This window comes from Martes martes (assembly GCF_963455335.1).
Source record: "Martes martes genome assembly, chromosome: 6".
NCBI classification, from domain to species: Eukaryota; Metazoa; Chordata; class Mammalia; order Carnivora; family Mustelidae; genus Martes; species Martes martes.
In genome coordinates, this window is record NC_137893.1 from 90,841,262 (window position 1) to 90,866,464 (window position 25,203).

At 38.1% G+C, this 25,203-nt stretch overlaps 1 protein-coding gene across 3 annotated transcripts in view; it reads right to left on the reverse strand.

The window, feature by feature from the left end:
• The window catches only part of SUPT3H (SPT3 homolog, SAGA and STAGA complex component), a gene marked incomplete at its 3' end in the record, with an annotated part of 536,454 nt that overhangs the window by 90,257 nt on the left and 420,994 nt on the right, over nt 1–25,203 (reverse strand). For all 3 annotated transcript variants that reach the window (XM_080805744.1, XM_080805745.1, XM_080805743.1), the window contains 4 exons: nt 15,555–15,630; nt 10,358–10,470; nt 9,284–9,391; nt 4,743–4,910 (listed from right to left, as the gene is read on the reverse strand). In XM_080805744.1, coding sequence (XP_080661870.1) covers nt 4,743–4,910; nt 9,284–9,391; nt 10,358–10,470; nt 15,555–15,630 — 465 coding nt within the window. The remainder of the gene's footprint in view (nt 1–4,742; nt 4,911–9,283; nt 9,392–10,357; nt 10,471–15,554; nt 15,631–25,203) is intronic.

Sequence of the window (25,203 nt, forward strand, 5' to 3'; positions counted from 1 at the left end):
AGGAGAAGACAAGAGAATCACTAATTTTAAGGATTCATACATTACTAAATCTGGAAGGAATGTAAGGTATCATATATTCTAAACATTTCCAAGTCCCACCCCATTTTATAGATGAGAAAGTGAAGATAAAGGACTTGCTCAAGATTATAGTGACACTATCAGAATATGGCTATATATCAGATTTCTCAGCTTCTAGGACACACAGTTGTTATATAGAGGTTTTCTTATTTCATGTGGAATGAATCATACCATGTTACCACCATAGTGGAAGTTTCCAAGGAGTAAAAATGAAAACACAGCAAGAATCTGAATGTAGAAAGATGTGGATGAATGGAGAAATAATTAATAGCTTTAAAGTGGGACATTATTCTGATGTCACGGATTAATGCAATAGCTTTCAACAAGATTAGGAGAGAAATGTTTAAATATTTAGGAGAAAAAATACTTTATATATCTTTGAGAATTCTTGAAATTTTTATATACAAATGCACAATTATATCAGGTTAATTACAACTTCTCCTTACATACTTCTTACATACAACTTCAGTCCACCGAAGAGGTCTTTTAGGTAACACTTTGTTACCCTAGTTTTAGTTACTAAGTGAGCTGAAGCACTATAGCCAACATTCTCTAAAGCTACTTTACAATATGCAGAAGTTCCTTATAGTTCAAATTTCCTCTTAGTAAATAAGCACTGAGCTCTGTTGTTTTGTAAATGGAAGAGGAAACCAGATATGAGGCTAAACTTAAATGTGCTTACTATCATTTTAAAATTATATCTTGGTATGGCTCCACTACTTGTAATGGCAAATGGTTCTTACTGTAGCAACTGAGTTGTACATAAAAAGTATCACGTTAGACAAATTATAAAAAACAAGAACACGAAAGTGATAGAGATTGATCAAAACCAGGCAGAAACTGGAAAGGGGAATGCCTATATTTACAAGAAGAGAATGGCAGTGGCTTGAGTTTCCTGTTTTTACTCTTTTAGCATAAGGGCAGGCCCCAGTCAGGATAGGAGGCACACAACCCTAGAGACTCTAAGAAATATAGGCCAGAGGTCAGGGCATGCACAGTAGGTATAAAGTGAGGAAGGAAATACCAAAAAAAGGCAAAATCAAAGGAGAACCCCAAATTCACCATACAAACTTTACCCAAATCTATTTCTCTGTGGTACTGAATTCAAGAACCAGTTAAAGCTAAATGAACTGAGGAGAGATTCTAAGCTGCTGTCAATGAAGAGGAATTTGGGTTTGAAATTAAGAGTTGAGTGTAGAATAGTAAACTGCATGCTTAAGACACATGCCCACATCACCACCACTATTAACACCAACAATTCTTCAAAGGAATATAACAGAACAAAAAATCTCTACCATATATTACCTGCAATGTCCAAGATGTAATTCAAAACTACTAGACATGCAAGAACTGACCAAGAGAAGAGGCATTATTTTGGTCTCCACTGAGCCTAATGAAGTCTCAAAGAAAGCGTGACCTTTACTCAATGGAGAATAAAATAATCCAGATATTAATTGATCAAAGAAGGGTTTTATTTTATTTTAGGATTTTTATTTATTTATTTGAGAGAGTGAGAGAGAGAGAGAGACAGTGAGCACAAGAAGGGGGAAGGTCGGAGGGAGAAACGGACTCCCCGCTGAGTGGGGAGCCTGATATGGACTCAATCCTGGGACCCTGGGATCATGACTGAGCCAAAGGCAGACATTCAACTGACTGAGCCTCAAAGAAGGATTTTATTTATTTATTTATTTATTTATTAAAAAATATTTTATTTATTTATTTGACAGACAGAGATCACAAGTAGGCAGAGAGGCAGGCAGAGAGAGGGGGAAGCAGGCTCCCTGCAGAGCAGAGAACCCGATGTGGGGCTCGATCCCAGGACCTTGGGATCATGACCTGAGCTGAAGGCAGAGGCTTAACCCGCTGAGCCACCCAGGCACCCCTCACAAAGAAGGATTTTAAAGTAGCTATTATAACTGTGCTCAAGAAGATCAAGGAAAATAAACTTGTAATAAATGAGAAATTAAAAAAACAGATAAATAAAAACGAAAAAGAATTCAAGTGGAAATTATGAAAATATAAAATAAAATATCACAAAGGAAAAAATTATTGGATGGGTGAAACAGACTGGAGCTAACAGAGGAGTCTGGAACATAAAGAAATATTAACAGAATTTATCCAACCTGAAGAACAGAGAGAAAAGATTGAAAGAGAAATTAAATAAGTACCTGTGGAACAATATCAAAGTAAGTAACAAATAAGCCTTGGAGTCTCTGAAGTGGAGGAGAGACAGTGAATGAAGCAGAAAAAAATATCTGAAGAAGTAATTGTTGACTATTTCCCCTAAACAGTTAAAGTCATAAACCAATATTCAAGAAGCTCAATGAACCCTAAGGAGGACAAATACAAAGAAAACCATGTCTGTGGATAAAATGGTCAAACTGCTGAAAACCAAAAATAAAGATACAATCCTGAAAGCATCCAGAGAAAAATAACACATTACAAACACAGAAACAATAATACAAACTACTGACATATGATTAAAACAATGGATGCCAGAAAACAGTAGAATGATATCATTAAAGTACTAAAATTAAAACTACCAACCCAGAATTCTATATCCTGTGAAAATATCTTCTAAAAATGAAAGAAAAGGATATTTTCAGAAATATGAAAACTAAGAGAAACCATTACCAGCCAACATGCACTATAACAAATCCTAAAATAAAACTTAGTAGAGCAAAATAGGAAAGTAATACCAGAAGGAAGTCTGAGCATTAAAAAAAAAGAGAGAAAGGGAGAGAGAGAGAGAATCAGAAAGAGAGAGAAAGAGTGGGAGAGAGAGAGAGAAATGAAGAACAGTGGGGATGGTAAAGTTAGTCTATTTTTTCTCTTAGTTTCATTGGCATACATTTGATTCCTAAGGCACAAATAATATTATGGTTTCTAACATACGAAAATGTAAGATGTATAATGACTACAGCATAAAGGAAGGACAAGAGTAAAGTACATCAGTCTTATAAATGTAAGTGTCTCACATTTTATGTAAGTAGTGTAGTAACTCCAAGTACACTGAAAATTTAAGGATATATTGTAATCCTTAGCATAACCACTGAAAAAATGATGCAAAGAGGTATCACTAAGAATTGAGTAGATGAATTAAAATGAATTTCTTGGGGCGCCTGGGTGGCTCAGTGGGTTAAAGCCTCTGCCTTCGGCTCAGGTCATGATCTCAGGGTCCTGGGATCGAGCCCCACATCGGGCTCTCTACTCAGTGGGCAGCCTGCTTCCTTCTCTCTCTCTGCCTGCCTCTCTGCCTACTTGTGATCTCGGTCTGTCAAATAAATAAATAAAAATCTTAAAAAAAATGAATTTCTTGAATAGTAAACAATCCAAAGTAAGACAAGAAAGACTGAGGATCAAAAATAGACTAAGCAGAAAACAAACAGCAAAATAGTTGAACTATATCTAGCCATGTCAATAAATTCATTAAATTTCAAGCAAATGGAAACTCAAAGTGTAATGAGTCACCATTAAATATCCATTAGAATGGTTAAAAATAAAAACAATGAAAATACCAGGAGTTGATGAACATGTGAAACAACTGGAACCTCACATACAGTGAGTGGAAGTATAAAATGATACAAATATTTTTTTGGGGAAAAAAAAAGGTCTTAGAGTTTCTTTAAAAACCAAACACATATACACTCTATGACTCAGTAATTTCATTCCTAGCTATTTACCTAAGAAAAATGAAGGCATTTGCCCATGAAGACTTATACAATAATACTCATGACAGGTTTACTACTAATACCTCAAAAACTGGAAACAGCCTAGGTGTCCACCAAAATGAGGATAAATACGTTGATGTATTCATACAATGGCACATTACTCAGCCATAAAGAAGAATAAATTACACTTCTACTGAAAAACAAATTTCAAAAACATCCTGAGTGAAAGAAATTTCACTCAAAAGAGTATATATTGCGTCTTCTTTATATGATTTCTAGGACAGAAAAAACTAATCTATGATGAAAAAATCAGCACAATGATTGCCTCTCTGTGGTGGTAGGAACTGACTGGGAAGAGGCAGGCAGGAACTTTCTAAACTGATGATAATGTTTTATGTCTCGAGGACTGAGAAAACAATAGGTTTATAGGGTTGTCAATACTCATCAAATGGTAACTGAATGGTTCACTGTGTATAAATTTTACCTTTAAAAAACCATAAAAATTATACATAATGAAGTATTAAGCCAAGAAGTATACTAATATCTGTAGCTTACTTTGCAAAGAGCAAAAAAAAAAAAAGATGAATTGACAGAAGGACAAAAGAATAATTAGATGTGCCAATATAATGAATGTAAATACATAAATATGTAGATAATACAGCAAATATAGTACCATGTTCACTGTAGAATCTAGATGGCAGATCTATGGTGTTAAGTCTATAATTCTCTTACTATTTTTGTATGTTTGAAAATTTTTATAGTAAAATGTTAGAAAAAAATCAGTATCTTGCTTTATCCAGAAGAAAGCTGTTAAAAGAGTTGGAGTAGAAGTCATTAAGTATGGTTAAGCACAAACTGGCTGTTTCTAAAATTTTGAATTATGAGAAAAATGGAGCAGACTTTCCATATCTCTGAAGCACACCCAACTTCATCCATTCGGCACCGGGAAAAAAAAAAAAAGAAAACCAAAACAAGACAAAACTTATCACTGACCTTTTTTCTTTTCCTTTGCTTGGTTTTAGTTGAGTCTTGCCCAGCACTCCCATTCCCTAGGGATCCCGATGTGGTTTTCCCTGAGTGCTGTGATCCAGACGAGGGGGCAGTCGGTGTGGGAGGAGGTGTGTTCTCAGGAGACTCTGGGTAGGACTTCATGCAAGACCCCTGCCCAAAGAGACGTGCCTTTGAAATCAAGGGACTGGGACTTCTACTAACATTCTATTATGTTTAAGATCTCCTGGGGGCACCTGGGTGGCTCAGTGGGTTAAAGCCTCTGCCTTCGGCTCAGGTCATGATCCCAGGGTCCTGGGATTGAGCCCCGCATCGGGCTCTCTGCTCATCAGGGAGCCCGCTTCCTCCTCTCTCTGTTTTCCTGCCTCTCTGCCTACTTGTAATCTCTGTCAAATAAATAAATAAAATCTTTAAAAAAAAAAAAAGATCTCCTGAATTCAATAGTTCTTGAAGCTTACAAATATCGAAACTCAATTCATTATCCAGTCCACAGAAATGATGCCTCATCCTGCTCCTATTGTTTAGATACATTTATTTTTAATCCGGCTATCATTAAGATAAAAGGATTTCTCAGAGGCAGCCTCCAAAATTTCTGCCAATTTTGTCAGATACAGAGATTTCTACTTCCAAGTTTTGTTAGCACGACAGATTTACATGTCTCAAAAGGCGCCTCTGCATTCCCCGCCAGACTGGATGCCGTCCAGACAGTATTTGCATCATTGTGACCAGCCTTCTGTAGTGACCCCAACTCAATGCCTGGGGGTCACTGTGTATACCTTCAGCTCCTTCCATTTCTAGTTCCTTCCTTCTTTCACAACAGCCCTCGTTTCTACCTGGTTTCTTTGGCTACGACTACAAGTCTGTTCTCCTCCATGTGGATGCACTTCAAATATTTGAGGACTGCGATCTTTCTCAGCCTCATTTCTTTTATAGGTCAAGCTGTCTCAAACTCCTTCAACCACTTCTTATGAGACATGTTTTCAGGTTTCTTCACCCTCTAACCACTCTCCTTTAGACATTCTCTACTGTGTCAATGTCCATCCTCTAAGATGGTGCCTAAACACCAAATAAGACAAAAACCCCCACCTTTTTCTTATTAGTAACATCACAATATTGGCTCCTAAGGAATTTACAGGCCAATAAAAGTCTGTCAATCTTTTTCATATATGGTATTATTAATCCACATTTTCCTTATCCTACCAACTATACTAAACCATACTACCTGCTGGCCTACACTTCTCTATGATGTATTTGTATTTAAAAAAACTATGCTAAACTTTGTAAAATATTTGGCTGAAATGCACATATTGGTTTCAAAAGTATATCTGTATATTGTTCTTTTGGGAACTGTATTATTTATTTAAAGTTAAAAGTGAACATGTTTAAGAGAAGCTGGTAAAGAACATATTGGAACTCTGTAATATCTCTGCAATGGCTCTGTAAATCTAAAAATTATTTTAAAATAAAAAGTTTTTTAAAGCAAAAAAGTATTGCTTTGATTGTCCTGCCTAGGAATATTATTAAAAAGAAGAAATAAGCCTAATTTGGCATGGATTATTTTTAGAAAAAACAAGGTAATTCCTAGAGATCATGCTTCCTATGCATAAACCATATATTAGAAAAAAACCTTTTTTTAAATTAACTCCAGTTGGGGCGCCTGGATGATGGTAGTTGATTAAGCATCTGACTCTTGGTTTTGGCTCACATAGTGATCTCAGGGTCCTGTGTCGGGCTCCATGCCTAGTGTGGAGTCTGCTTGGGATTCTCTCTTTCCCTTTTCATCTGCACCACCATGCGCTCTCACTCTTTTTCTCTCTCAAATAAACATATAAATCTTTAACAAAAATTATCTTTAATTAATATTACACCTGCTAATCTGAGAACCCAAGTTTAACTAGCTTGGTTTCTCATATGTTTAGTACTCAAAAATGACAGTCATTGAAAGAGAATGTATTGTGTATTAGCTCCACGTCTTGAGAGCTCCTGATTCCAAATCCATCGCACATAACCCCTTCCTTTGGATCTTCTAAAACATCTGAACTCATCATCCTTTAGCAGTCAAGAAATCTTCAACTCTTCCTTAGGCTCCTTAAGAGCCTAAGGCTCAATTTTCTAACCTGACTGCCTCTTCCTCCTCAACGAATCCTTTGCTTGAATATTTAAATCAGAGTTTTGCTTCTCCTTTGTACAGCTATGCCTATGCTGCCTCTGAAGCCTAGAGCATTCTCTCCACTTTTACCATCTCATCAAAGTCCCAGCTTCCTTCAATGCCAGCGTCCTTACTCGAGTTCTTTGCAGTTGCGGCTTGTTTTTACCTCTGCACTTCTGGTCTATACCACTCATTTGGAAATTAGCATATAAGCGATCTTGAATTGTCTGTCTTTTTGCTTGTTCTTTATTTCCTTGTTTGTTTTCCAGAATGTTCTATCTCCCTGAATATAGATCATACCAGTCTTTGGAGTCCCCTGTTTGTACCCAATTTGGTAAGGCCCTTAAAAAAGGCCCTTGACGTTGGTTGCTCGTTTGTAATGTCAATTAGTAAGAATCCTACTTTAGAGTGGCCATTCCATGTTTTGTCAGGTAGTAAAGGGCAGGAAGATTTCCAGTCCCTCTGAATGTTCATTTTGACCACCAGTCGCATAGGAGGAGGGGTGTCTGGAAGGCCAGGGAAACGCTTGCGGCTTTGCTAACATATTTAGTCGGGATGCTTTCCGACACTCCTGTCCCGCCTCCCAGAGAGCCCGGGAAACCCAGCACACACAGGCCATTTTTCTTAACTGCTGGGGAGCTGGGAGCTGCAGCTGTGGTTGCTGAGCAGTTGCCCAGGGCAGCTTGGCCACCCTGGAGAACCAAGAAAGGAGGGAAATAAAGAGTTTTCCTAGCCATGCAAGCAATCCCTTGAATGTTAAGGGAAAACTAGGCTTGTTATGTTCACTGTAAATTTCTTCAATTAGAAATGTTACAACAAATTTGTCTGATGTTAATGAAAAGCATACTTATACACATATTCATAGGGTGAACATGTACCAAAGATATTTTTAAAGGGTGTTCTTTGACATTGTAATTTGGGTTTGTAACATAAAGAAAACAAAGTGTTTAATCAACTGGGTAAAGCTTTAGGGACTTATAAAGCATGATGACTGATAATGATGCATGATCTTTTCTAGGAAAAAAAATGGATTTTAATGGGCATAAACATTTTAATTTCTACTTGGGTTCCAAGCCAATCTGATTCTCCAAGGGGCATAAAAAGATGTCAAACTTTTGGCTTGAAATAAAATATATTGGTTTATATCTTTATATATTTTCTAAGTATCCTAGAGCAGAGGTACTTAAATTTGGGGTCCATCCCAGACTGCTTAGATCCAGAGAATGATTTTAGAGGGTCTCTGAACATCCTGAAATTGTTTTTCTTTTTTTAAGGATTTTATTTATTTATTTGACAGAGATCACAAGTAGGCAGAGACGCAGGCAGAGAGAGAAGGGGAAGCAGGCTCCCTGCTGAGCAGAGAGCCCGATGCAGGGCTCGATCCCAGGACCCTGGGATCATGACCTGAGCTGAAGGCAGAGGCTTAAACCCACTGAGCCACCCAGGCGCCCCAAAATCCTGAAATTGTATGCAAAATTTGTGAATGTGATTATGAGAGAGGATTTATAGTTTTGGTCAGCTTCTCAAAGGGGCTTAGACATTTTCAGGTTATACATTTTACCCAGCTTGATCTAAAGCTCACCTGACAATTACACATGGAGATGTTAAGCTAACCTCCTTGCTGCCTTCTCTCTGGTTATTAGATGAAATTACATGAAATTGGTGTTTAAGCCAGGAAAAAGAGTCAAATATCAGCAAATTCATTCAATAGGTGATTCTACATTTCTAGTTTGTAGGTACATACAGCTCACACACAAGCTCATACTACAAGTGGTACAGTTATTGCATAATCCCTTAAAGTTGGCAAGACGACTTTATTGTCCCCCACCCCCTGGTGGAGGTCCCAGTAACATAAATGCGATCAGAAAGAATGTGACCCTCACATGATAGGGCCCGTATGGGCACAGAGAATAAATGGAGCCATGCTTCTTTAAACCATGTTTGGAGATGGGTCAATAACTGGGAAATAAAATGATGAGTAAATGTCAGGAGTTATTAGGACATGAATAATAATGATTCTCTTGTCTTTGAGGTACAAAGAAATAAAGACCTATTATCAACACTGTTCAGTTGCCTGAATCAGTTTTTCACCTCCCATGGAAATGAGGCATGCTCTCCAACTATCCCTCTTTAATCGAAGGGCTAGGGAAGCTAAATAAGGTAAGAAATAGGTGAAAAAAATAACTGTATTAAGTGGATTGTTAAGGCGTGGAACATAGTCGGTGCTCAGGAAATATCTGTTTGGATGTTGAGCATGTTAAGACTCCTAATTGAAGGCTATACATTCTTACATTACCTTTTCCAAAGAACTAGTAATGTAAACACCAGACCCAAGAAAAATCCATGGAGGCATCAAAGACAGTTTTCTGCTACTCACCTCAGCAGAGTTGTGATACTGAATGAACGTTGCTGAAATGGCATGGCTGAAGGGGTCTCCTGCCTTGGTTACCATGTCCTGCCTCACAAGAAGAGCCAGGTCCACTAACTAGAAGATCAGAGTAATGAAAATAAAGTCAACAGAGCTGGAAATAATCAATTAGCAATATCACTGAAGTGGCAAAACTAAAAGCAAGACATTCCAAATGTTATTGATAATATAGCCCATCTAAAAATCTGTGTTTTGGACACGAGCATATGCTTTTGTTGGTAAGAAGACCTTCCCGTGAATGTAAACAATATATTCTGACTTTCTAAGGGAGCGCTTCTCAAAGTTTAATTAATAATCACTAGTGAAGTATTTTAAAATACAGATTTTAGTGCTCTAGACCCCAAGATTCTAATTCGATAGGTATGCTCTGGGTTACATTTTCAACAAAAAGCAAGGAGAAGCTGACGCTTGTGGTCAGAGGACCATGCTTTGAGATGCTGTCAGAGAGCAGCAATTCTGGACTCAGGTTTCGGTAAGCACTCAGTAGATTGTACATAGCAAGAAAGGTATGTTTCAAAGTTCAAAAACAATCTCTAAGCAAGGCAGAGGGGTACTGAGAATTCAATGCTGAGAAAAAGTATGCAGGGATTCCATTTCTGGTTAGGATCGAGTTGCAAGCAACAGTCACTTTCAGGCTAACACCCACCAGGGCTGAGGATACAAAGAAACATAACTGAACTAAATTCCAGAAAACTTAAGATTGTCATTGGATAAAACTCATGGCTGTCTTCATTCCTGGTAGAGTAGCAGGTGGGGGAACTTTGATCATGGACACGTGTAAGAAGAAAGGGATGCCTGGGTGGCTCAGGAGGTAAGTGTCTGCTTTCACCTCAGGTCATGATGCCAGGGTTCTGAGATTGAGTCCTGCATTGGGCTCCTTGCTCAGTGGGGAGCCTGTTTTTCCCTCTGCCTGCCTCTCCCCCTGCTTATGCTCTCTCTCCCCTGCTCGCTCTCTGACAAATAAAAAAAAGGAGAAGAAAGCAGTCATGTATGGCCTGCTATAACAGATATTATCATTCTTACCTGTGCCACAGTTTCATACGCTAAATATGCTAAAATTTCCATTGCGACAACATTGGGTTTTATCTCCATACTGCTGCAGTCCAACCAGTCTCGAAATTTGGAGGCCTTTTTGGCTAGCCGTCAAAAAAAAAAAAAAAACAACCCAAATATGGAAAATTTAGTTTTTGGAGTGTTTCAATACTGCATATTACCATTACAAAATGAAAAATAAGTCTCTTGAAAATTACATCTGAAAAATAATGCATATAAAACGCCATGTTTTTGAAGTTTTATTAGTGTCGAGATATTCAAGCCCCAAGAAATTCCTTATGCATTTGGGTCTTTGATTTTGTATCTGTGCTACATAACATGGTATATACTAAATGACTTAATATTCAGCACTTCTCACTGTATCTGAGTAAGTTACCATTGGCCATAGCTTAGGTTTTAACAATAGTCAGAAGGGTTGGTTGATATAACTTTAATTTATTCTGGTGGAAAGGAATTCCTGCAAGAAAGAACCCATGGTGGAGAAAGAACATACAGAAATTGTATTTGCAATACATTGTCCAATGTGTCTATTGCCAGAATAGGTTCAAAATCACATATTTAGAATAAGATAGGAAAAACCGAGTCCTGTAGTTACGTTTTCCTGACTACAAAGATGTCCAAATCCCTAAGCTAGACTCTCAGAACCCTCCAGACTGATTTCAACCTGTCTTCCTATTACTGCCTCCTGAAATGCTACCTGGCTTTGAGTCTAGTCCTCTCTTTGTTCACCCCTGCTCCTTGCCCTCCAGAGAATGCCATCCCACCTCTCTTCCTCATTCACAGGAATCCTGCCCATCCCATGTGCTTCCCCACACTAGGCATTCACTGAACTCTTGTATCATCAGATAGCCTTTCATGTCTGCTTATAATTTCTCGAACCATGTTAGAAACACCATGCATTATGTCTCTGACAGTACCAAGCGCACGTGGAATCTTCCGGTAGATCTCTCCAAAATGCCACAGTGCTAAACAGAGTCTAACCGCATGAAGGGCCTTTATTAGATACTAATAATCTAACCAGTAATCCACAGGGAAGAGATTGATGGTAAAGATTTTGTCATATCTAAGACATAATAATCTTTTAAAAAATTCACTGATTATTCTTTTGGTTAATCAGGTCCCATGGGTCTATTAAAACACTTCACGGTCACTCAAAGCATGATATTTTGATCCTTATAGATGTGGTCTTCATGGATTCCATGTACAGAAGAGTTTGTTGTTGTTGTTTTTTTTTCCCCAATAAATCACAGAAGACTTGAAGTCTTGCTATGGAAGTGCATGTCCAAAGCTGTCAACTATGGCAGAATTATGACAATCCTCTTAAAGCTATCTCCCTAAAGTAACCAATCTTCCACATACTCTCTGACAGGCAACATTCCATCTAACTAGTCAGCTGCATTAGCTCACAAACACTTGTTCAACATCTGTGGAATACTTCTGAAGTCAAAGTTAACAGGCGGCAATTTGGCAAGATCAATAAAATGTACCTTATTCACTTCTCCCTTTGACAGGTTGTTAAGAACACAGAAACAAGGTATTTTGTGACTATGCACTAAACGATTTATTTGAAAAGAGAGGGAAGGGATAGTTCTTAGTATTCTGTAGGATCTGTCCACCCAAGCAACAGAATTGGTAGCTCCCTCACGAGATGTTGAGCACTGAGAAGGCAGGGATGAGGACCGGGTATCCACCACTGTATCCCCAGCACCTAGAATACTGCCTGGCATCAGCAGTCTCTCAATAAATATTTCCAGAAAAAAAAAAGAATGAATGGATGAATGAAAGCTACTTCTTTAATAAAAGGGTAGGGTCTCAACTGTTCAGTAGCAGAAAAGGTGTACAGAGGGTCCCATGAAACCACTGTGAGTTACTGCTATTCCAGCAACAGGTGAACATTCCCTGAGATAATTCCCTGTCACCTGCAGAAAGCCGGCTTCAGAGACAGACCTTCCCACAGTATTGCTCGTTCCAGCAAATAAGGCACAGGCACTCCTAGTCATGACAGTAGGTTTCCATCGAGACGTAGGGGCACCAGAATGAACAAGTTCCTTCATCTTTACCACTCTTCTCAATATATCAGGAGGAAGGATAATCGGGGAAATAGATCAATAATTAAAATAGAATCCTTAACAAAGGTCAGAAGTTCCTAAGATTATCAGCCTTCTGACACTATCTGGTTTTTCAGCTTGTGCTGGGATTAATACAACTTTATATAATAACTTCATACGGGAAATTTAAGGTTACTTAATTCTCATACACGTTTATTTTCTCATCATTGACCGTTAGTAAAATCTAAGTTTCTCTCAATAACCAATTCCCACATCTCTGGATACTCTCTCACTATTTCTACCTCATCCCTCTCACCCGTCTTTCTATTCCTGATCCTTCCCTCGGGCCCTCTCATCCCACTCTGAAGAAATTCTTCCATGACTTCAATCTCTTCAAAATTACTGCTATTTGGATTAATTGTAAATACTCTTTCTCAGAGGGCATGGTTTTCCCTGGAGTCTTTTATGGTAGAGGTTCCTTATTTCTTTCCTTCAGTACACATTTATTGATCAGTCATTGACTGCCAACCTGTTCATTTCCCCATATACAGAGGGCTTGGGGGTCACATCTTCTTCTCTTAGTTTCTCCCACAAGGAACATACAGGACATGTGGACAGAGACTTCTTACCAACAACAGAGGCTAAAAAACAATGATATCCTGTTTTAACAAATAACTACTAGCCCACAATTTCCTACCCAACTAAACTACCATTTAAGTATGAGGGCAAAATAAAGCATTTTTAAGACAAAAATGAGTGCTTTAAGCACTTACGGAGCCTTGGAAAAAACAAAATTAGGCTGACAAGGCATGTTTACTAATTACCAAGTTAAAAAAATTAAAGTCAAAGACATATATTAAAAAAATTAAGGATAGCAACTAAAATAATAGTACTAAAATATACACTATACAAACTGGTTCAGGAAAAATGGAATGCAGAAAATCCAATTAATCCAACAGAACAATGAAGAGGAGGAGGAAAAGCAAATGAAAAAGGCACAGTAAATTTAAAACACAAAGACCAAAAGCTAAAAACAACAACAACAACAAAAAACCCCACAAAGACAGCACATATAAACCCAATGTATAAGTAACTGAACAGACATAAATTAAAATCATCAATTAAAATACAAAAAGACTCTCAGATTGACTAAAAAAGAAAATCTATGTATTTGTTTACAAAATCCACATAAAAAACGAAAGGCTGAAGGAAAAGGCTTGGAAAAAGATTTAGCAATTTATAACTAAATTTAATCTTCGTGAATTAATATGAATATCAGATTTTTAAAAACTTTAAGGGAAATGACTATTTAACTTACATAAATATAAAAACAAAAGTCTGGTGAGTTTGGTCAGTATCCCAATTCTACAACTTACCTTCAGTCTATAAAGTCACAGACTCATAAATTTTAAAATGCATCAGTAGTCCCAATCAGTGAATGCTATGATCAAATATTTAAGAAGATATATACAGCTGGATGGTCATTCCTATACCCTGGTAATTTATCAGAAGGGGAAAAATGAAAAGAGCCTAACATTCTGACCAGTTGTGGGTATTAGTTCTGAATTTGCTGACCCACTTGGATTAAGCATTCCCAACCACAACATTTTGGCATATAAAACAGATTCTGCCACTCGGGTTTCATAATGAAGTGTATGGGCATCAGGCAAAAAAATATTTTTAAATACCCAAATCCCTCTTCTTTAAAAAAAAAAAAGTAAGCATAATATACTGTTTAAACTATAATTATTTTGTATAGAAAGGGAAAGTATTAATTTTTAATTTATTACATTTTATTACTGAGTTATAAACAAAAAATTGAGTTGTTAAAAATGTGATTTTCGAACACAAGATGTATTAGGACCCTTCAGTGACTATACATTTTAGTGTGAAAACAGCACTTCTGTTCCTTTAAGTGAATTACATTTAAAATATGACTTTAAAAAATAGTTGAATAGCACTAAATGTTACTTTATAAACTGGAGATTTATACTTATAAAAGACTTGAATGCCATTTTTAAACCTAAAAATTACAATACAAAAACCTCTCATTTGCTGAAATTGCCATGATCTGAAGTGTCATTTACTTAATGCTTCACAGATGTACGATGCCAAATTGTTAGTCAGACTGCAAAGTATATTTAGTTAGGAAAAAAAGCTTCCAAAACATGTTTTCGTATATTTTACTGACATTTACATGGGGCACTATTTGAAATGTGTCATTTATTTGCACTTTACGATCTATAAATGAAGCTCTCATTTTCTTTTTTCAAATCAAATACATTGTGATTATGACCACAGAACAGTTTTTCCATTTAAAGACACCATTGTGTCTATCATCCCTCAGACTAGGGTCATGTGCTTTTCTGTCAGATTTTTCACTGGACTTCTCACCACACTTGCTCTTTGACCTTTCCCCTCAGAGGCTTAGTCATCATTGAACTGTTGCGGTAAGGATGTTCGCTACACAATCAAGCCCACTATTTATCATGAGCCTTTACGCACTTTTAGTAAGCCTCTGTGCAGTGATGGGGCAGTCCTAATTTTATCACTAGGTTATTAGTGTTAAAAGAGCTGATGAATATTACAGACTGATGAATTTGGCTAACACTGAATGCGTGTCACAGTAGGAGGTTACGGACAAAAATGGAAGAGACTATTGATACGTTTCCTTGTGGTAATATGAGTATGCATAAATAAATGGAAAGCTTGGTATTTATTAATATTGGGGGTTTTTAAATGTCATGACTTTGCTACTAAAGTCCATTACAGGTCAAGAACGATCAGCCATACTAGTGTCAACAGGATGAAGAAACTGGAAAATAAAATGAGAATGTTAAAGAAAATGGAAGTATTTGGACTAAAAGTAATGCGAATAATTAACATGGCTCTCTGAGTCTTACTTTAAAACCTCTTTAGACTATTCATTACAAAACAGTAGAGTGGGGTAAAATCTTTTGTAGAGTTCCCTACAACGTAGGGGCTGTTTCTAACAATTATAACTACGCATATGTTAAATTCACCCATTTCTAAGGAATGGAGATTGTGCCATACTTTTGTATATCTGTAACACATGATCTCTTAAACATATAATGAAGCAAAATCAAACATTTACTTACAGAAACTTAGTTGTCGACTTTCACAGAATTCTGCATATTGGGCCGAATCCATAATTCGAGTTTGTCTTTCTGCTCTCTGACAGATAAAAAGACACATAAACAATATTTCAGAGCAAGTAGACCATTATCTATGTCTTTGTAACTAAAATGCAGAATTGAAATTCCATTTTCCTTTCCTGACTTTACTAAGTAAACAGTTTCGTACTACCATAAAAATCATGAAACTTGAAATTATGATAAGTAACAGTAGTTTTGCAACTTGAGTCTTTTGGAAGTGAAGTTTAGAATGCCATTTTCTTCTCCTCTGTTATTGTCATTATAGTGAAAAAACTAAAGGATCTTACTTCTTAGACTATGTGCCAAATTTTCTTAATTGTACCATCCTTTTAGGGGATAATAACAAATCAAACAGAGAAAACTGTTTATCATTATTGCCCAGGTACTAACTTAAAGCTGGGGATTTTCATTGTTAAAGTCAGAGTCAATGAATGGAATCTATCTACTTTCCCTCAGAACATGGAGCCAGAGCTAACAAGTCCATATTTTAAATGGCAAAGAAAATAAAGAAAAAGGTAAACACAACACAAAACCTTTCATCTGAGTCCAGGTATGATTCACAGTTTAGTATAGTTTCACTCATGGGTTTTTGATTCAGTATAGCAGATGTTTGCTGCTTCATTGTCCCACAGGAGGTAGGATAATTATAATTCACCCATAGTTCGGTGGGAAAGAATATGACCGCTTCCGCTTCCTTGGCAAGGGAAACATTTTGAAATGAGACAGGCTGGTACTTCTTGGAATGAGATTCTGGCCAGGAAAGGAAAAAATTCCCTGAGATTTTAATTTTTTTTCTGCTTTGAAGGACTTTCATTAAGTTTTCTTTATCATAGTTGTGGAGTACATAAGTACAACTAACGTCTGGATATTTTTACATTTTTTTAAACTGAAATTATTCTTTCTTCATTTTGTTTTATTTGGGTAGTGGTCAACTTAATTCCGATGATATATCTGTTGATGGAATGAATAATGGTACACTAGCTGCTGCTCAGTACAGGAAAGATAGATGGGGTGGTGGGAGTTAAGGTAAAATTTACTAACTCCTGTGGTTTCTTCTAAGACCATTGACTATTTTTTCCTTGCTTCTCTTCTTCTACTCTGTCCCTCCCTTCTTTCCTTCCTAATCTCCTCCTCACCCCATAGATACAAGCATGCATGTGTGCTGACATAAACCCAGACTTCTTTATTTACCTTCTAGGTTCGAGTATCCTTTTTGAACATGTATCATCTACGTGATTACATAATATACATACATACATTACATAATACACACATATGTGCATGAGGATCCTCTCTGCATTGTATCTGAAACATTATGTTTCCTAAAGGGTATATTATTGGGTGAATTTTTATGTACTTTGAAGTATTTTTTTAAAGGATTTATTTATTTTAGTGGGGAGGGGCAGAGGGAAAGGGAGAGAGAATCCCAAGCAGACTCCCCAGTGAGCATGGAGCCTGACGTGGGGCTCAACCTCACAACCCTGTGATCAAGACCTGAGCCAAAAACAAGTCAGATGCTTAAATGACTACACCACTCAGGCATGCCTACTTAGAAGTATTTTTTGATATGTGAATGCATTATTTTGTTTTGCCCTTTTTAGTGTACCTGATACATAACTCAATAAGTGTATGATAATGGACAGTAGCAAGAGAGAATTTTGAACATCACAAATCAGTTACTGATGTGTCTATTAAAAAAAGTTCTAAGGTTAACAGTGTATCATTAATGGGTCTTTGTCTGACTTTATCAGGAATCTCTCAGATTTTTTTTCTAGCTCCTAGAGAATTTCTGACACATGGTAAATGAACAATGAAACCTCCGTGGAATGAACAAATGCTACCATTTTAGTCTACAATCATGGCGGACTACCATCACTACCATCACCATAATGTGGCTAGTTCTTGATTATCTATGCATTCCTCTAAGTCTTCTCTGCTGCTCTCCGGCCAGGCAGCCTCATCCCACCCAACACACGCGAAACAGAAAGGACTTAGATAAATACAGAAAAGAAAAGTCCTAATGGGACTTTTCTTCCACAAGTTGGACAATTGATATTTGGTTTCTGCATACATGCTTACATGGTTGATGTATCTGAGTAGTATTTCTGGAAATGAAAGTTAGGAAAACTCATCCCAAGAGGTTCAGGCTGTCAGGGTTGCCAGTTTTAATCAAGCGAGGCATTTAGCTAGATGGGAATCCAGAACCACACTTAAAAGACACTGAAGGACTTTCAGTGATCCCAGCTAGCTTCATTCTTTTCAGATGCCTGAGTGTCTATCATCTTTTCTTCATCAAGCATTGTACTTAGGTTTCAATTCCTCTAGCATCGAAACAGTGGAGCCCCATGAAGCTGGCCCTAGGGCACATGCAGGAAGCCAGTGACCAAGCATCCAAACAGCAAACGCTCAGGGAAGAGCAGCTGACTTGACAGCAAAGATGCACAGGCATCTACAGAACCAGGCATGTCGGTGCACCCAGGTGGCTCCGTCATCTGGCTCTCAGGGTTGTGAGATCAAGCCCTGCGTTGGGCTCTGTGCTGAGTGTGGAGCCTGCTTAAGATTCCCTCTCCCTCTGCCCCTCTCCCTGCATGTGCATGTGCATGCTCTAAAAAAAATAAACAAGAAGAAATAAATCAAAACTACAGCCTATCAGAGTTGGAGGGTGACTTAAAGTTCATCTTTTTCAAACCCCCTCATTTTAAAGATAAGGAAATTGAGGTTCAGAGAGAAGTGATTTGCCAAAGGTGATCCAAGTTAGCATGGAAGCCCAGGACTCTCAGTTCCCAAGCCAGCTTATTTTCATTATGAGAAGCTGTCTTCGACCTACAGTAATGTTTTTACTCCAATATTTTTCTTTGGAATCCTCTAAAGTCTATACATTCCCTTACTAAACTGTAACACACGGCCACCATAGTGAACGTGCTCAAAGTGTTCATGGCCAAACAAAATTAAGTAAGGCCCTGGGTCAGCGAAGAAGGCACAACCTGGGGGTAATTAAATGCAGGGTGTTTCAAATGTAACGTAGCTGACGGTGCACAGGTGTGCTGCAAACACATCACAGGTGTGCAAACACACTGTAGCCCCAACCACGTTTTCAGTGCTGCACAAGGTTGGGGCAGCAGAACCCCGGGGCTGGTACCTCGTGATAAGCTGCCTTGTCCATTTACCTCGGTGTGGCATAAACAATATCATTTTCTGTGTGTGCCCTGAGGTGAGCGAGGTTGGGCAGCAGTTCTACAAACACCAGCAACCTTGATTATTACATGACACAGCACATGCGTGCTTTTCACAGCATGGTCAAGTGCACTCAAAATGAGATCAGAGACACGGACTGGCAGTCAAGGATGCCGAGGATGATACAGATATGGTCATCAGGCTAATTTCTGTTTACTTTTCTCTCTTCCCCATGAATTATTTCAAATAACCAAAGGAAAGGGACAAAAGTGGCCTTGCAAAAGGATCCAAATCACTCAGCATCTGATTACATTATCTCTAGTCTGTACACTATCACCTCAAAGTTGGGAAAGGCAGGAAATATCTAACCATCATAGGCTCTGTGTTCTTTAAAGATAGTAACTATGTTCTCCTCTAATCTCATCGTTGGCCAATTTTTGGCTTGGATTTACCGGGGCCCCAGTAAACGTTGCCGGCTCGCTGAATGAGCAGATGGGTAGATGGATGGAGGCAAAAGAAACGCGTATAAATCTTTGTTGTCTGATCTAAAATCAGGAACTGTAATATCTGTAATTAAGTTGTCCAAATTCCAGAGATGGTAGGCAGCTTTTTAAAGACAAAGTCTTTAAAAAGGCTTGGTTCCTATTTCCTGTATTGTCCTGATTCCACTTTCCCTTCCGCCTCGATTCAGATCACCCATTCCAATCCACACCGAAGTGCTCCCTGACAGTCCTTTTCTATTCCCGGTACTGTAGGAAATCTCTGGAAAAGATGCAAGGGGGAAAATCATAAGCCTCATAGGACAGCATGTCACAGTGACAATGCTGACAATGCCTATCTGTTCTTTTCAGAGAGCAGCACCATAACCTTTATTTATTTTTTTAAAGATATTATTTATTTTTTTGACACAGAGAGAGAGAGAGAGAGAGGGAACACAAGCAGAGTGAGAGAGGGAACACGAGCAGAGGAAGTGAGAGAGGGAGAAGCAGGCTTCCCACGGAGCAGGGAGCCCGATGTGGGGCTCAATCCCAGGACCCAGGGATCATGACCTGAGCCGAAGGCAGAGGCTTAACGACTGAGCCACCCTGCACCCCGCAATAACCTTTAAAACAAACTGTTTTAACGGCTCCATTTTACAGTTGAGGACACTGAGATTTCAGAGAAGTAAAAAAAAAAAAAAATTTTTTTTAAGACATATAGTTGATAAAGAGGCCAAGCTAATAAATAAAACTTGGGTCTAAATGACCTCTCCGAGGTGTATCACTGAATAATCATGGCAGATTAACCACAGCTTCTGTTCATACTGGATGTTCTCGAATTACACAATGGACTGCCACACGAACGAAAGGTCATCTCTGGACTAGTCATGCTTTTGTATCTGCAAGTCCAGTTTGTCTTCTTCTTATCTGTTAATTCTACCCACTCTTTGGTTTCATTAGGTATTAGTACTGCTCTTGGAAACTCACAAAAATATGGTGCATACCCAGAGGCTTTTTAAAAAATTAAACCTTACTAGTCTTACAACATAACAAAGTATTACCATATAGGGGCATACAAGGAAAACTCACTTTTGGAAGAATTATTCCTAAGATTTTCCGAGCACCCAATGATACTATCAAAATTTCGTTCGAATGGCTTTCTAAAAAGGTAAGAGAGAATAGTTATGCTAATAGTCATTCATCTCACTACTAAGAAGTTACAGCTTTTTCTGGTTATTGTAAAACAAACTCAGAAGGCAGAATTCCATGCCAGATGAACTCATTTTTTTGGAGGGGTCCTACCTAAATGAAAACAGGGAAGGAAATGTCCCAACAGATGCATTACCTAGTGTAATCCGTTTGTTTGTTTGATACCTTGAACACAACAGACTCCTAGTATGGATTTGTTAATTTAAATGTTCAGTACCATGTTTTCATTTCAATTAACATGAAACTGCTTGTGTCTTGGAAAAATATTTTCAGCAGTGACAATCACCATTTGCCTCTGTCTCTACCAGTCTGAGGCCAGATTACTTATGCAGCATACAGTTTCATTTAAATTCTCCACATGCTTTCACTGAAGCATATGTAAAGGTTAGAGAAACTATGTGCTGGCATTATCTCTTGGCGGCTTCTCAAGACACATGACATTTATCTTTCTCCAGCAATACGGAATCACAGAACATAACTTTTAAACCAAAATGAAAGTTTATCTGTCTCACTTCCACCTTGGATTTTTTTTTTTTTTTTTTTTTTTTTTTTTTAGGATTACAATTAATTTGTTAATGTCAATGGACTTTCTTTTTTTTTTTTTTTTTAAAGGATTTTATTTATTTGGCAGAGAGAGGTCACAAGTAGGCAGAGAGGCAGGCAGAGAGAGGGGGGAAAGCAGGCTCCCTGCCGAGCAGAGAGCCTGATGCGGGGCTCGATCCCAAGACCCTGGGATCATGACCTGAGCTGAAGGCAGAGGCTTAACCCACTGAACCACCCAGGTGCCCCCCACCTTGGATTTTTAAATAAAAATCTTACTTTGATTACTCTTAGAAGTTCCATGACTGAAATGCGAGTCCCTTCTGCATGGAAAAGGCAAAATGCCAACAGTAATCTGCCAACGACCTCATGTTAAACAGGAATCGGCTGCTGAAGTTGAAAACCTCAGATGGAGTGGTTGGCGGCGGCATCCAACAATGTGAAAACATGCAAATTACGGAATGTGTATACATGTTCATGTATGTTGTGGTTCATCTGCAGAATGATACTAAATAGATCAGTAAACACCACAGACTGCTCAAGAAACTTAGAAACCATATCCCCAGCTCCCTGCAGATAAAGAAGCTGAGGTTAAAGGGTTTACCTGGATTGTTGCGGGGTCAACTTGGTACCCAGGTGTGGGCTCATTCTGCTTGGGGATCAGTCTGTAATTTAGTGGATTATCCTACCCAAGAGTCAAGTGAGTCTCCCTCCAACTATCTGGTACGTTTTCCTTGCTTCTACACCCAACTACAAGGCTCATCAGTTTGGGCCTGGAGTCCTGCAACCGGTTCCTGGCTGGTTCCTCCCAAATATTTTAACTCTACCAACCCATCTGGGTATGACAACTTTAAATAAAAATAGAGAGAAAAGGCTGTGGCACATAGCAAGACCTTACCATATCAGGGCCTCCTTGAACCCCCCACCCCACTTTCATTCCTCTGCCTCATAAACTTAAACAAGTGGCTCTCAGCTGATCACTGCATCAAATTAAAGCTCAAATGCTTGGCTTCCAAATGCAGGCATAATCTGGCTCATTCTCTATAGGCAAGCAGTGTTCTCAACAAACCTAATATCTTTTGTGCTTTACTCAGGTCACCCTTTGTCACATCTGCCATGTTGCTGTCCCGTGTCCCTCCCCCATGACTGTGCTGGCCATCTCCCTCTCCTCCACACTGTATTGAACTCTTTGCCCTTCAGCATAGGTACCACCTCCTCTAGGAAGTTTTTCTGAAGTTCTCAGGTCACCCTGATTTCTCTTCTGGAACATTTGTTCTTCTAGATAGATTATACCCCTGCACTTTTCCATGTGTCCTACACTTATATCCCCTTAAAAGTTGTATCTCTGGGGTTAGCATTACAGGGAGGTTTTAGTTTTTCACTTTCACATTTCAGTGATGTTTTAACTTGTTCTTAGTTGAATTACATTAAGAAAAAATATTTTTAAAAATAAAAAGGATCTAGGGGCGCCTGGGTGGCTCAGTTGCTTAAGTGGCTGCCTTCGTCTCAGGCCGTGATCTCGGGGTCCTGGGATCGAGTGCACCCCGTGTCTGGCTCCCCACTCAGCAGGGAGTCTGCCCCTCTCCCGGGCCATCCCCTCACGTTCTCTCTCTCAAATAAATAAATAAAATCTTTAAAAAAGGAGAGAGAGAGAATTTAAAAGTAAAGAAACTCCTCTTGAATTAACTTTGCTTGACCTACAGGAGGTCATTAAATAAATGTCCACACACACTAATAAGCAAAGCTTTTATCAAGAGGCAGAAATCACAGAGAAACAGAAACAGCACAGGTTTGGATATACATCCTCACAGAGTGAGAGAGTGCTGGCGAGAGAGGGGGAAAAGAGAATGTTACTGTATTATTTAGGGAGCCAATGCAATCCTCACTGTTTCTGAATCATATAACTGAATAAAAAGAAAATGTATTTTCTATTTCACTGTCTAAAAAATAAAGCTTTCCATCGGTGCTTATTTGTTCTCCCCACATGATTTTTCAAAATAATCAATTTTGTGTGTCCAAGGTATTAAGAATATATTATAGTAATCATAGGAAGTTCCCTAAAGAAGTAGTTATAGACTCTAGGAGAACATTCAAGGGGGTTAAAGGGAATTTTGTGCTAAAAATAAGTGAGTAATTCCCAGAAAGCACAAAGCAACAGTGATTGAGAAATAGACAAAAGGGTATTTGTGATAGTGGTTCATAATAGAGTTGTTTCAAAATATTGAATTTTGGGGGTTCTATAATGGGTCTAGATACACTAATTAATATGACTACAGGAGTTTTTTCTATTATATTCTAAACTATCAAGAATGAGCATGAATTGGTCACATAAGGAAAATACAGTTGTTACTTGAATAGTACATTTAAAATTGTTTCAATATCTATTAAAATTTTTTAAATATGAATTTATTAAGCTAGTAGTGGGGAAGATTACATACAATAAATTATTTCCTATCCTGGAATAAAATGTGTGTCCTCTAAGAAAAGTATAATTTTTTTCCTTGTAATCTAGTACCACGCAACCACACAATTCCATGTTTAGTTGTAAATCCTCATACAATGTTAGTACTAATTTTTACTAACGTTTCCCTGAAACTGTAAACATGCTCTGGAATAACTAGGTTGGCAAATAATATAAAAAGCTATGTGAGCTTCTACCCAAACTAGTTCTTTAAAGTAATAGAAAAAGACTGACCTCTTTTTTATTTTCCTGATTGAGGATGCTGTAACCCTTTTTTGTGGCTTTTATTTGGCTGCATATCCAAAAGTGCATGTACTGAATTAATACATGTAAGCTCTTTAGGTATTCTGAATAACATTCCTAAGCATTCTCATTGGTTTATGTAATATCCAGATGAGTCGACATGGCTTTAGAGTCTAGCAAATACAGGAGGATATAATTAAATATTTTAGTTATTTGGGATAAAATTTTACAAAAATGCCTGGAAAATATGCATATAAAGCCACTCCTGCACAAAATGTAGTCCATATTTTCTCTTTAACCTTGAGTTAGAGCTGTAGACCTTTCCATTTTCATTTAGAAAGCTCAAATTCTCAAGCAGTTTAACACACATATCGAATGGAGGCTGGCTTCACTTATATAGTGGGAAAATCTGGCACCTTTAAAATAAAATCCTATGGAGGAGGAAGCTTGTCAGTGCAACGTGGCTCTCATTATCCTCCTCAAGGATATAGATGGAACTCTCTAACAGAACAAGGGAGTTCCTGCTTGGAACTTCCCTTTGTTGCTATGGGATACATTTAAGTTGTTTTTTTTTTTAATAAGGATTTTATTTTTGCATGTAAAAATAAAATTTTTATCTGATATTACTTCATCAATTAATTCCCTCTAAGGCCCCTCAGCCCTACCTTTAAAAATATATCTAGAATAAACCACTCTTCATCACCTTCCACTTTTGCTGCTACTGCTCTGGTTCAAGCCATCATGATCCTCTCTCCCTAGATTATGGCAACAACCTCCTAATGGGTCTTCCAGCTTCCACTCTTCCTCCCCCCACTCCTGCCAGTTCATTCACCACACAACAGCCAGAGGGAGCCTTTAAAAGATGAAAACCGGGTCATGTCATTTATGATTAAAACTTCCAATGGTGTCTCATCACACATAGGATAAAAGTCAAAATTCTCAAGATGGCCTAGAAATCGCTACACAGTCTTGTTCCCTGTTACCTTTCTGGTCTCATTTCCTAGTACTCTCCTCCTTACTCTGCATCCCAGCCACACTGGCCTATCCTGAGGTTTCTCAAGAATGCCAAACACACTCCCATCCCAGAGCCTCTGCATTTGCTACAGCCCTGTCCCAGTGATCTTCCCGCCACATCACTGTCTGGCTGGCTCACTCACTTCTTTCAGGTCTCTGTTCGAAGATCACCTTATCAGAGAAGCTGTGTATGACCAACTTCATATAAAACAGCAGCTTCTTGCCGGTCATTCTCTATCTATTACGCTGCCTCCTTTTTCTTCAAAGCTCTGGCTATCATCTGCCACACTAACATATTTATTTGTTTATTGTCCCTTTCCTCTCAACTAGAATGCAAAGGTACTTGAAGGCAGAGACTGTGTCTATTTTATTCACTGCTAAATCCCCAAAGAGCTGGACACACAGCAGGTGTTTCATAAACATTAGTAGAATTAAATATATATTTATATTTATATTCATTCTACATTCTGTA